The sequence below is a fragment of the Orycteropus afer genome, unplaced genomic scaffold (assembly GCF_000298275.1).
Source record: "Orycteropus afer afer isolate SDZICR_OR568_19922 unplaced genomic scaffold, OryAfe1.0 scaffold00176, whole genome shotgun sequence".
NCBI lineage: Eukaryota > Metazoa > Chordata > Mammalia > Tubulidentata > Orycteropodidae > Orycteropus > Orycteropus afer.
In genome coordinates this window covers 315,338-328,832 of record NW_006921763.1, presented here as the reverse complement: position 1 = coordinate 328,832, position 13,495 = coordinate 315,338, and the positions used below count along the sequence as shown (strand labels likewise).

At 37.7% G+C, this 13,495-nt stretch overlaps 1 protein-coding gene across 1 annotated transcript in view; it reads left to right on the top strand.

The window, feature by feature from the left end:
- Nucleotides 1–13,495, top strand: part of RFC1 (replication factor C subunit 1) — a 107,922-nt gene that overhangs the window by 58,867 nt on the left and 35,560 nt on the right. Inside the window, 5 exon segments of the mRNA XM_007947135.2 lie at nt 3,161–3,393; nt 4,253–4,330; nt 10,409–10,486; nt 11,915–12,002; nt 13,101–13,384. Of these exon segments, the coding sequence (XP_007945326.2) occupies nt 3,161–3,393; nt 4,253–4,330; nt 10,409–10,486; nt 11,915–12,002; nt 13,101–13,384 (761 nt within the window).

Below are 13,495 nucleotides of genomic sequence, written 5' to 3'. Positions count from 1 at the left end.
CTTCCCTTCAAGGCTCAGGGGTCCAAGATTATCTTCTGTGTCTGTGTTAATTGGTTTCCCTTTTCTTTGTTGAAGAGCATCTGTGCAGTTCTTCTGCCTAGTCCGCCATCTTGCCGGAACTCTCTTTTTAACACTTTATTTAAAGTGTTTTTCAGCAGATTTACTTAGTGCTGTATGTTGTTTGATTTCTTGACTGCTGCTTCCCTGGTCATTGATTGTGGATTCAGGTAGAATAAGTCCTTGACAACTTCAGTGTTTTCTACGTTTCTTATGATGTTCCTTACCTGTCCATTTGTTAGGAGTTTGTTTTCTTTATGTGAAAGTGTAGTCTATACTGAGTAGTCTGTGATCTCCATCAGTAAGTGCCTCAAGTCTGCTTTGCTTTCAGCACACAAGGTTGTATCATCTGCATATTAGAAGTTGTTAATGAATCTTTCTCCAATTCTGATGCTGCATTCTTCTTCATATAGTCCAGCTTCTCAGATAATTTGCTCAGCATGCAGATTGAGTAAGTGTGGTGAAAGGATGCAGTCCTGACATTCATTTTCCCTGAATTCAAGCCATGTAGTATCCCCTTGTTCTGTTCAGAGTCTTTTGGTCTGTGTAGAGGTTTGCCATTACTTATAATGTCTTATGATCCACATAGTCAGGTGCCTTTGCATAGTCAACAAAACACAGGTAAACATCTTTCTGGTATTGTCTGCTTTCAGCCAAGATCCATCTGACATTAGCAATGATATCCCTCATCTTTTTCTGAATCCTGCTTGAATTTCTGGCAATTTCCTGTTGATGTATCTTTGTAACCATTTTTGAATTATCTTTAGCAAAATTTTACTGGCATGTGGTATTAATGATATTGTTTGATACTTTCCGTATTCTGTTGGATCACCTTTCTTTGGAATCACAGAAATGTGGATGCATAAATATGGATAAAGATGCATAACTATGGATCTCTTCTAGTCAGTTGGCCAGGTAGCTTTTTTCCCAATTGTTTGGCTTAGATGAGTGAGTGCTTTCAGTGTTGCATCTATTCGTTGAAACATCTCAGTGGATATTCTGTCAAATCTTGGACTTTGTTTTTCTCCAGTACCTTTTATGCAGTTTGGATTTCTTCCTTCAATACCATCAATGATCATATGATATCTCCTGAAATGGTTGATTGTGGACCAGTTTTTTTTGGTACGGTAACTCTGCCTCTTTCTTCCATTTTCTTTTGATGCTTCCTGAAATATTGCAACTCAAGCCTGAATTTTTTCTTCAGCTCTTTCAGCTTAAAAAATGCCAAGCGTGTCTTTGCTTTTGGCTTTCTAACTCGAGGTCTTCACACGTTTCATTTAATATTTTACTTTGTTGTGTTGAGCTGCCCTTTGAAATCTGTTCAACTCTTTTACTTCATTATTTTTTCCATTTTGCTTTAGCTACTGTACGTTCATGGGCCAAGTTTCAGAGTCTCTTCTGATACCCATTTTGGTCTTTTCTTTCTTTCCTGTCTTTTTGTTTTCTTCATGTATGGTGTCATTGATGTCATCCCACAACTCGTGGTCTTTGGTTGTTTGTGTTTAGTGTATCAAACCTATTCTTGAGATGGTCTCTAATTTCAAGTGGGGTATACTTAGGGTTGCGTTTGGCTTTTGTGGATGTGTTTTAATTTTATTCAGCTTGAACTTGAACTTGCATATGAGCAATTGATGGTCTGTTCCACAATTGGCTCTTGGCCTTGTTTTGTGCACACATACACACACATCATTAAACATATAATGTTACTTAACAAACATATATATTTGTGTCAGTAAATATGAATATATGTTTAAATTTTTTATTGCTACATAGAATTCCATTAAGTGGTTCCATGAAATAAAAAGTCCTTTAGAATTTAGGCCCTAGCTCTGTGACTTTAAGTCTTGCAGCTTTCCTTCTTTGTGCTCCAGTCACATTGACCTCCAAGTACACTCACTTTAAGACTTTTGCAGTTGTAGTTTTCTTTGCCTGAATGTGCTTGCCTTGTTGTTGTTGTTGTTATGTGCCATCGAGTCTGACCCCTCCTTGGGTTTCCGAGGCAGTATCACTACGGAAATAGATTGCCCAACCTTCCTTCTGAGCTCTTGCCTTAGGTATCTTCATTTCAGGGCTCTGTTTAATTGTTGCTCACCAAAGAGGCTTTTCTTGGCCACCCCGTCTAAAAGAGCACTCTTCATCACTCCTTACTTCTTTAACTCTGTTTTACTTTTTCTTTATAGTACTTTTAACTGGATAATATATGTTTATTTGTATATGTTTTCTAGACTCCATTCTCCATGCAGGCAGGAATCTTGTCTTTTTTTATTTCTCCTTTATCTTCAGCACTTAGATCTATGCGTGGCATATGATGTGTGCTCTGTAAATATTTTGAATACATGAGTGAATAAATAGATTTGTGTACACTGGATAGTAATTGGGGCAGGAAGGATAGTGTACTATAGTTCTGGCATTGGTAATTGTGAAGCTGGTTGTTGGATTTGGTAGATAGGAAGAAAAAAATCCTTAGAATTTTGTAGCTGTTCTATGTTGTTGTTAGGTGCTGTTGAGTTGGCTCCGACTCATAGCAACCCTGTGTACAACAGAACAAAACACTGCCTCATCGTGCACCATCCCCATAGTCCTTGCTTTACCTTAGCCCATTGTTGTAGCCACTGTGTCAGTCCATCTTGTTGACGGTCTTACCCTTCTTCACTGACCCTGCACTTTATCAAGCATAATGTCCTCCTCCAGGGAATGATCTCTTCTGATAACATGACCAAAAAAGCCTGGTCATTCTTGCTTCCAAGGAGCATTCTAGTGAGACTTCTTCCAGGACAGATTTGTTCATTCTTCTGGCAGTCCATTGTACTTTCAGAATTCTGTGCCAATACCACAATTAAAAAGCATCAGCTCTTCTTTGGTTTTCCTTGTTCACTGACCAAGTTTCACTTGCATATGAGGCTTTCACATGCATATATGGGTGAAGGAAGGGGCCATCCACATCTGAAAGAATTGGCCAATGAAAACTTTATGAATAGCAGTGAAACACTGTCTATTACGTTACTGGAAAATTCTTGTATAGTTTTTATAAAACTGTCAGAAGTGGTGGTTTTGGATAATTAGAATTGATGTTTTATTTTTAAAATTGGTTTATTTTATTAAGATGAAGAAGATGACTTTATGTGCAAGAAGGCAACCTTTAAATCAAGAGAGAATGGAGAATCTGCACATAGTTATCTTGGAGCATCAAACATGGAAAAGACTGAAGAAAACACTAAGACCATGAATAAGCCTTTATCACCAATAAAACTTACCCCAACATCAGTGGTTGATTATTTTGGAACTGCAAGTATCCAAAGATCAGAAAGGAAGATGGTGTCGAGCAAAAGAAAAGAGGTGAGTGTTCTAGGTGCAAGTAAGAGTGTCCAGGCTTTTTACCGATTCACTTTTATTAATAAGAGGGGCAATTTGGGCTTTATCAGTAGGTCAACATATTTTATGAATGAAAATAATCTTTCTATGATTATGGAAAAAGTATATCTTGCCCTCATTTTAGAGGATGAGGGAGTTAAAATATTATACATTTAATTTTTTTTTTTAAATTGGAATAGGAAAGATCATTTAAACTGTAAGAAAAAAATTCTTATTCTCAGAATTTAAGTTAAACACAAAATGCAAACTCATTTTACTATTTACCTCAGACAAAATTGGACAGTTTTCTAATTCATCGTCAAATGAGGGCATAAATACATCCTTTCTGCATAGGGCATAACTGTGCTATACTTTTTACCTTCTCTATTATGATTGATATTGGAGTCATCTTTTTCTAGCCATTGAGGAAGCATACATACAGATAAATTATAGCAAAATAGTCCCCTGAGTTAAAGCCTGCCAAATGGTGTGCCGTGGTTGTTGATTTCGTTAGTGCCTCCAGAGGACAATGTAATCATTCTCACATATTGGTTTGCCAGTGTTCTGGACTTCTCAGGTCAAGATATTCATCTACAGGTTTTTTTTGAAACTTGTCAGTGGAATTGAGAGCCATCTGTCTGGAGGATATTTACTCATTGGGAAATTGGCTGTGTTCAGGAAGTAACTGTGAGCACGATTGTCCTGGTCTGTGTGGATCGCACTTATTCTATCACGCGTGCACTCACCTCTCATCATTTTATTTAATCGGCAACAGTCAAGAAAAAACACTTTATTCTTAACTTAAGGTTTATGCTAATCTTGCTTCATTTTCATTGAAATATAGCCTCCACAAAATACAGCTAATTCCAGGTTAAATGATGAAGCCATCGCCAGGCAACTACAACTTGATGAAGATGCTGAGGTATTGGCATTTCGCATACATAGCATTGATAACTTGATGTTGTGACTGCTAATTAGCTAGGCAAATAGTCAAACTTGTTCTGGTCTAACTTTGGATTGTGCTTCATTGGAAGAATTATGTATAAAATAAGTTAAAATCTAATATGTGAAAACCTAAGTTTATGTAAAAGATAAATGATGAAAGCAGGAGATAATTACTTGGTTCCAGATTTATTACTAGTTTTTGTTTTTTTTTTTTTTTTCCTCCTGTTAGTGGATGTTTCCTTTAGTTTATTTATAATTTCATTTTCTTTACTTTATACATACAGTTTGGGCTATCTCATCTACTTCTATGTATATGTTGATGACCCCTAAATCCATCTCCAGTTTAGAGCTCTTTCTTGACCACTAAGCCCATGTGTTTATTTAACAAGTTCTTATTGATCTCTTACTGCATGTCTGGCAGTGTTCTAGATATTAGAGATACTGCTGTTAAAAAAAAGTAGAAAAAAAAGAAATATCAGGTCATTGTAGGTGCCATTGAAAACAAAGTTAAAGATCAAATGGTTTGGATTAATCATTGGGGTTATGAGTGTTCTGTTTTAAATAGAGAGGTTAGGAAGGCCTCTCTGAGGAATGACCTTTGGGCATAAAATGCAGTGATACAGCAAGCCATCAAGTTGGCTTTCTGGAGGAAGATTTCTTCCAAGCATACTATTATTAGGTGCTGTTGAGTTGGTTCTGACTCAATGACCCTGTGTACAACAGAACAAAATCCTGCCCAGTCCCGCACCATCCTCACAATCTTTCCTATGCCTGAGCCCATCATTGCAGCCATTGTGTCAGTCCGTGCACATGTCCTAAGGTAGGAGTGTTCTTTATGTGTTCAAAGAAATCAATATGGCTAGAGTAAAATAAGGGTAGTGGTATGAGAAGAATTTGGAGAAATGGCCAGCATCAAATCCTATAGGTCGTGATAGGTCTTTGATACCAACTAAAAAAAGATGTTTGGATGGTAAGGGCTTTGGATTTAGTTTCAGTGAGATGGGAAGCCATTGGAGTTTAGAATATAGAAGTGATGACTTGATGGATCTTTTTTAAAAAATCATCCTGGCTGCTGTGAGGCTAGTAGACCCTACTGGGGCAGGAGCGGTAGTAGACCAGTTTGGAGACTGTCGTAGAAGGGTAACACCAAAAAATCCAAACTCACTGCCATCAAGTTGAATCTGACTCATGGCAACTCTTCTTGGGTTTCCGAGGAAGTAGATTGCCCAGTCTTCCTTCTGAGGAGTGGCTGGTATGGAAGGGTAGGTGAGAGGAAATGTTGGCTTACATGAGGGTGGAAGTGGTGGTGAGAAATTGTCATAATCTGTATGTGTTTTGAAAGTATAGCCTTTAAGTTTTTGCTAATAGAGTGAATGTAAGGTGTGAGGGAAAGAGGATTCAAGGATAACTCTCAAGTGTTTTGATCTGAGCACAACTGGATGCATGGTGGTACCATTTACTGAGACTAGAACACTGGAGGCAGTGTAGCAGGTTTGATACAGAGACATCAGGAGTTCTGTTTTGGACATGTTAAGTTTGAGATCCCTAATAGACTTCTAAATGACCTTGCTGAGGAGGTGGTTGGATAGCAGTGTCTGGAATTTAGAGGACAGGCCTAGGTTGAATGTATATTGGGGAATCATTAGCAGTTGATGGTATTTAAAACAAGTGTAACTGGATGAGATCATGGGAAGAGACGTAAACAGAAAAGAAAGAATGTGTCAGGATTGAGCACTGGGGCACTGTTAACATTTAGAGGTTAGAGAGTAGAGGAGGATCCAGCAAGAGACTGAGAAAGAGTTGCTAGTGAGGTAGGAAGGGAGTCAGGAGAATGTGGTATTTCATGAAAGCCAATGAAGAAAGTATTTCAAGGAGGAGTCCTCGTCTCTCTCAGAGGCTTCGGGCTTTGATACCTGCTGTCTGAATCCCCTTCTTAATTACTAGCTTAAGTGACACTTTCTCAGATTCTCCTAGCTATATTGTCACTTAACATACTTTGTAGCACCTGATTGTAGCTACAGTTATTACTTATTATAATTGCTATTTAAGTGTCTTCCTATGTATAGGCTCCATACTCCACAAAAGCGGGGGCATTTATGTCTTACTCAACTGTTTTGACCTCAGTGCTCATCTTAGTGCCTGGCACAGGACAGGCTCTTTTTTTTTTTTTTTTAAATAGTGATCTGGGTGAAGATTTACAGAGCAGATTCACTTTCCATAAAGCCGTTCACATACACTGTGTCTCATGACATTAACCACAATTCACGACCATGCAACAGCTCCCCTCCCACTTCCTCCCCATAGTTACCCCTTCCCAGTGTCCATCCCTCCATGCACTCCTGCCCCCTGAGCTGTCTCCCTGTGCATAAGCAACCCTTCTTTCTCCCATGATTGTTCTCTCCAAGGAATGTATCTACCTGAGGTAAATGTTCAACTGATACTGCCTGTCTTTTGTTTGGCTGGAAACCACGGGTGTGGGTTCAATTCTAGATCTGAAGGGCAGCTAGGGGCCATAGTCTCAGTGGTTCCACCAGGCTCTATCGGACCAGCAAACCTGGTCCCCCCCCCTTTATTTTCTCCAAATGATTTTGAGTTTTGTTCCACATTGTTCTCCCTCTCTATCAAGGATCTCCTAGATCCCCTTCCAAGTGGATGACAGTGGTAGCCGGGCACCATCTAGTTCTTCTGGTCTCATAGTTGTATAGGTTGCAGATTGGATGGTGTACCAGTCGGCAGGACTGATTGTTTCCATTAATTTTGGTTTTCTTCTTTCTTCTTTGCTCTTGATGAGGAGAGACCCATTGTTGTATCTAGATGGCAGCTTGCTAGCTTTTTTTTTTTATTTTTATTTTTTAAATTTTATTTTATTTATTGTGATTTGGGTGAAGATTTTACAGAGCGAATTCACTTTCCATACAGCAGTTCACATATACTTTGTCTCATGTCATTGACCAAAATTTACAATGCAGCAGCTCCCCTCCCACTTCCTTCCCATAGTTACCTCTTCCCAGTGTCCATCCCTCCATGCTCTCCTGTGCCCTGAGCTGTCTCCCTGTGCATAAGCAACCCTTCTTTCTCCCATGATTGTTCTCTCCAAGGAATGTATCTACCTGAGGTAAATGTTCAACTGATACTGCCTGTCTTTTGTTTGGCTGGAAACCACGGGTGTGGGTTCAATTCCAGATCTGAAGGGCAGCTAGGGGCCATAGTCTCAGTGGTTCCACCAGGCTCTATCGGACCAGCAAACCTGGTCCCCCCCCCTTTATTTTCTCCAAATGATTTTGAGTTTTGTTCCACATTGTTCTCCCTCTCTATCAAGGATCTCCTACATAGATCCCCTTCCAAGTGGATAACAGTGGTAGCCGGGCACCATCTAGTTCTTCTGGTCTCATAGTCGTATAGGCTGCAGATCGGATGGTGTATCAGTCGCTAGGACTAATTGTTTCCATGAATTTTTGGTTTTCTTCATTCTTCTTTGCTCTTGATGAGGAGAGACCCATTGTTGTATCTAGATGGCAGCTTGCTAGCTTTTAAGATCCCAGTTGCTACTTGCCAAAGTAGGAGGTAGAACAATGTTTTGTATAGTATGTTATGCCAATTGAGCTTGATGTCCCCTGCAACTATAGTCCCAAGCCCACAGGTTCAACTACTCGGTCCCTCTTGGTTGCTGGCTGTGACCAAGCAGTGACCACAACCTTTCCCCTTGTCAGCTCAACTATACACCTTGGAATTCTGATCATTCACATAAACTTATAGGACCATTGTCTGCCAACCCTATACAAGTTCTTGGATACACTCCCCATTTCATAGACATACCTAATAGTTCAGCCTGACAGGACAGGCTCTTGATAAATACTCTTGTGAGAGAGCTGTGTTCCATTATTCTGGAGTATGTATGATTATTCACATTTCATTAATTTGGCAGTTTGTAGTTTGTGTTTTCACCATCATTTTTTATCTTATTTGATTGCATTGACTTAGGTAAACTACCAACAACAGATTTCTACCCATTTCAAGGTAGCAGAGGTGATCCAGACAAAACTCTGAATTTCTAAGGAACTAACTTTTCCTTATCTGTTCCAAGTATTGGCAGTTCACCCTATCCTTTCCAAACCAGGTATGGTACTTTGTATCAAAATTCTCTATTTCCACATTTTCAACATTCTTTCAGGATCTTGTTTGTTAATTAATTAATCTGCTGAAGGAATTTTAGGTTGTAAATGATTGTTGATGTCTTTTCCCTCTAACCAAATAAACTCACTGCCCTTGAATCAATTCTGAATCATCATGACTGTAAATCTTTACAGAAGCAGATTGCCTTGTCTTTCTGCTGTGGAATGAATGGTGGGTTGAAACTGCCAACCTTGTAGCAGCTGAGCTCTTTAACCACTGTGCAACCAGGGTTCCTGAATTACGCCAGTAGGAGGTATTTTTTCCCCTTCACTTTCACCTCTTTGTTTACTCATTTAGTAAATGTGTGTCTAGTATTTGACATGGAAGTCAGCATGATAACATCATCTGTTGATCTGAGTGATGTATTACAATACAGGACTCTTGATCACATGATGCCATTATTACCAATAATGAATTTCTGATGGAAGTATACCAGTTGCTTTTCTTCCATCCTCTAAAACATCTGGCCTCTTTATGAGAAGCACACTAACTATATAGCTTGATATGTAGTGGTACAGAGCTCAATTAGAAATCCTTCCAAGACCATGGTGGATTCAGAGTTATGTGCAAGATTTTCAAATTGTTTTTAGTAATTAGATGTGTAGTTCAATTTTGGTAAAGACATGTTAGTCAACAGAGAACATACTTATCACATCTATCTGGCTTGCTTACAGTTCTGCATAGTTTGGGTTAGTTCATTTTACACAAGATTACCATGTTCTCATCAGGTTTATGCCAATTTCCAAGCCTTTTCTTTTGGACTGAGTGGATTTTGAGGTCTTTCCTTTTGTTTGAATAGTATGGGCATATGTTTGTTGTTTGTTTAGTGTTAAATTAGACCCTTTTACTAGAGAGCACAAAACCATTTAGTTTATATTGAGAACAATTTCCAATACTGTGCAGTCTCTTCTGGAAATACAGCAGTGTAACTGGAATGTCTGCTTTGTGTGTTGCATTAGCATGTTAGGAAAACTAACATGATGATTTAGATTTTTAAAAGTTAACGGATACGTTTGAGTTAGTAATTGAAAATGGGAGTTTGATGGTTACATTTATCTGTATCTTGCTGTTGTATGCTTAAAAATTTATGTTACTTTCTTAATTTCTTAGATTCACTTTTTCTTTTGTATCTTCTGTTTTTGTTATGTGCCGTCGAGTCAGACCCAACTCATAGCTACCCCTACTTGGCTTTCCGAGGCAGTATCACTACAGTAGTAGATTGCCCCATCTTCCTTTTGAGGAGTGGTTGGTGGATTTGAACTGCCAGCCTTCTGGTTAGCAGTCAAGTGCCTTAGGCACTATGCTACCAGAGCTCCCTTTGTATCCTCTAGGCTATTGTTTTTCCATCAGGTTGAGTTTCCTTTCAGAGCTCTTTCTAGAGTTTAAAATAAACACAAATAAAAGATCTGTAAGTGTTGCATTAAGACCATTAAGAAAAAACTATAGGCTTCAAATTTGATAAGAAATGTGACTTTCAGAATATGCTGAATTTATTTGTCATGCCTGGTAAACTAGAAATGTATGTTCAGAAATGTAATTTGGCTAAGTGAAATAAACCTGTAATAACCCACTGCCATTGAGTTAATTCTGACTCATAGTGACCCTACAGGACAGTCGAACTGCCCCATCAAGTTTCTGAGGCTGTAAATCTTTACGGAAGCAGACAGCCTCATCTTTCTCCTGTGGCGTGGGTGGTTGGTAGTTTGAACTGTCAACCTTTTGATTAGCACCCTGTGATACTTGACTATTAATTTGAAGTGGAAAAATATCATAGTCATATTCTGGAAAATGTTTTTCTACTTTTTTCTAAGTATCATTTTCAAAGAATAAGCCATCATTTATAAAAAACAAAAGCAACTCACTGTGTTGACACTTTTTACAGTTGGAGAGGCAACTGCATGAGGATGAAGAATTTGCCAGAACGTTAGCCATGTTGGATGAAGAACCCAAGACCAAAAAGGTGGCTTATGTCAGGCTGTTTGTACTCTGAATGAATGTATGATAGAAATCAGTGTGTACCTTTTCATACCTGTATATTCTAGGCACTATATACAACCATGAGTAGTTTTTCTAGAATACAAGTAAATTAATTTGTAAAAATGTTTTTGGGAAGCTCATTGAGAAACTAGTTCTGTCTAAAAGAAGATAGAACCAAAGCAAACCAGAGCCTTTCTTCACAAAATAAGGAATTTTACCTTCTCCTTACTCACTATCATGAAGGGCTCTTATGTGCATATTCAGAGAATGTTATTGTTGTTGTTATTTGCCCTCTATTCAGACCCGACTCATAGCGACCCCTCCATGGGTTTCCAAGGCAGTATCACTATGGAAGGAGATTGCCCAACCTTCCTTCCGAGGAGTGGCTGGTGGATTTGAACCTCCAGCCTTCTGGTTAGCACTACCAGAGTTTATAAAAATTTATGTGGAACACAGTTTAATAACTTTAATATTAATTACTACCTCTTTGGGAGGTACAATTTTGCTATTTCTAATTGGTTGATTTTAAGAACTATAATAAGAGAAATGCAAAAAACAACTTGTATATTAAATAGTCTCAATTAATAATAATATTTTTAGGGAGAGATCTTTAAAAGCATCAAAAGTGTTTTCATCACTTTATCTCCAGTAAGCTAGCCTTTACTTCTAATATATCACATTCTCTTAATATAACTGTCACTATAAATATCTGATACTCAGTATCTGATAAGGATTTTACTTCTTTCTTTCAAAGCAGGGATTTGCAAATTTAGTTACTCTCAAGGGCCAAGACTTAAGCTGGCAGTTATAAGACAATAGGAAGTGGCTGGGATTTTGCCATTTGAAAAGTCTTACTTCCTCTAAAGGCATTGAAATTATAATTATTTTTAAGAATACTGTATGGGAAATCCTCATTTGTGATATTTTTGAAAAATGGCGTTTTGAGAGAGCAAGCGATTATTATTTTTTTCCTTTTTGAGAAAATGATCTTATTTTTCTTTTGTTCTGAGCTTTAGATTGTTTTTATTTTAAAAGTCTTTTTGGTTTAGAATTTAGTTTTCAGTAGAATAGTAGTAACAATTTTGAGAGTTGAGATGAAAGAAGTAAAAGTAAGTTTTCTACTTCCAGATTTTCCTCATTTGAGATGAACAAGGATAATTTTTTATAGGTGTATTTTTATACCCTCATATCAGTTTCCTCATCTATAACATGAAGTAATAAAACATTATTTATTTGCCCCAGAAATTGTGTAGATGAATGAAAGAAAGTTTATTGATGTATCCTGCTAGGTTGGAAAGTGGCCTTTAAACTTAGAATTAAATCTTTAATCATTCTTAACAATACATTTTGTGGTAGTAATAATAGTTTTTCCTATTATTTGTCACATTTGACACTTTTTAAATTTGCTTAGACCCGGAAGGACCCAGAAGAGAAAGAAACATCTTCGTCTGTCCAAGCCAATTTAAGTAGAACAGAAAAACATAAATGTCCTCGTAAAGGTAATATTAGAAGAAGAAAGTAAGTTAGAATACTTGTCTTTACAGAAGAAAATTCACGGTAACCTTGTTGAAACATTTTGTTGAATAATTGCCTTGTGTTTTCAGGTAGACATTTCATAGGACTAGTAGACAGAAATCACTTAGACGACTCTGAAAGCTGTTTGAGTAGCAGGTGCTACAGAATGCCCATCTGCTCTGATGGTGTGAGAAATGTGTTAATAGTTCTTGGCTTCCTGTTAATTTCCAAGTATAGTGCAATGTGTGGACTTCAGTCAGTAAGACAGAGAATTAGGTGTTTAGAGTTGACTCATATGTCCAGGTCATCTGAAGCTCTCCAGCTGACTGTAGGTTTTATTCTTTAGGGGCCTGATATAGAACCATCTGCTACTATAGATGATCTTAATACTTTAATAAATCTGTTCATTTAGTACCTGTTGGTCTTGAAACTTCAAGATTTTGGCTTTCAACCTGTATTAAAAACAGAATTTTTATGTCACATACTTTAGTCAGTGAGTTTTCTCTGTAAATTTCAGATCATTGACGTTTATCTGTGGAGTGAATTCCATGTTTCTAGATGTAGGTTACCATATTTATTCAAGAAATGAATAGTTTACGTTAAAAAGAGACAAATCCCTTAATTTGAACTGGTTTTACAAAGAAGTAATCTCCAGATGTCCAATTAAAAAATAAATCTATGAGGTGACATTTACATTAGGTAGATCCTCAGAGAGAACAATTATGGGAGAAAGAAGGGCTGCTTATGCACAGGGAGACAGCTCAGGGGGCAGGAGTGCATGGAGGGAAGGACACAGGGAAGAGGTAACTATGGGGAGGAAGTGGGAGGAGAGCTGTTGCATTGTGTTAAATTGTGGTCAATGTCATGAGACAAAGTGTATGTGAGCTGCTGTATGGAAAGTGAATTTGCTCTGTAAACTTTCACCCAAATCATAATTAAAAAAAAGAAATCTGAGTGTGTTAATGAAGTCACCACATAATAATGTTTACTACTAAGACTGCTCTGCTGAAAAATGAAAACAATGGTTGATAATGGGTACCATTTCCTAAAAGCAATAATCATAATCTTTTCTTTCTTCCTAGTAAAAACAGAACAGTTCTCAGACGACAGAGTGAACTTCAGTCCTAAGAAACAAACTAAATGTGAACATTCAGAGGGATCTCAGCCATGTTCTAAGACATCACCTCATAAAGTAGGAGAACTCTCTCCAAAGGCCAGTGCTAAGCTAGCACTTCTGAAAAAAAAAGAACAGCATTCTTACAAAGAGGTAGAGCCTGTGGGCTCAAAAAGAAAAGAAAATGCTATTGAATTGAAAGGAGAAACAAAAACACCCAAGAAAACTAAAAGTTCTCCAACTAAAAAAGAGGTAGCAGCTTTCTAAACTGTATCATTTTGAAGCTGTGTATTGACCAGGGATTAATTATGTTCTGTTTTCTTTCTAACTTTATAACTGATTATAGTACTTTTGAAATATCAT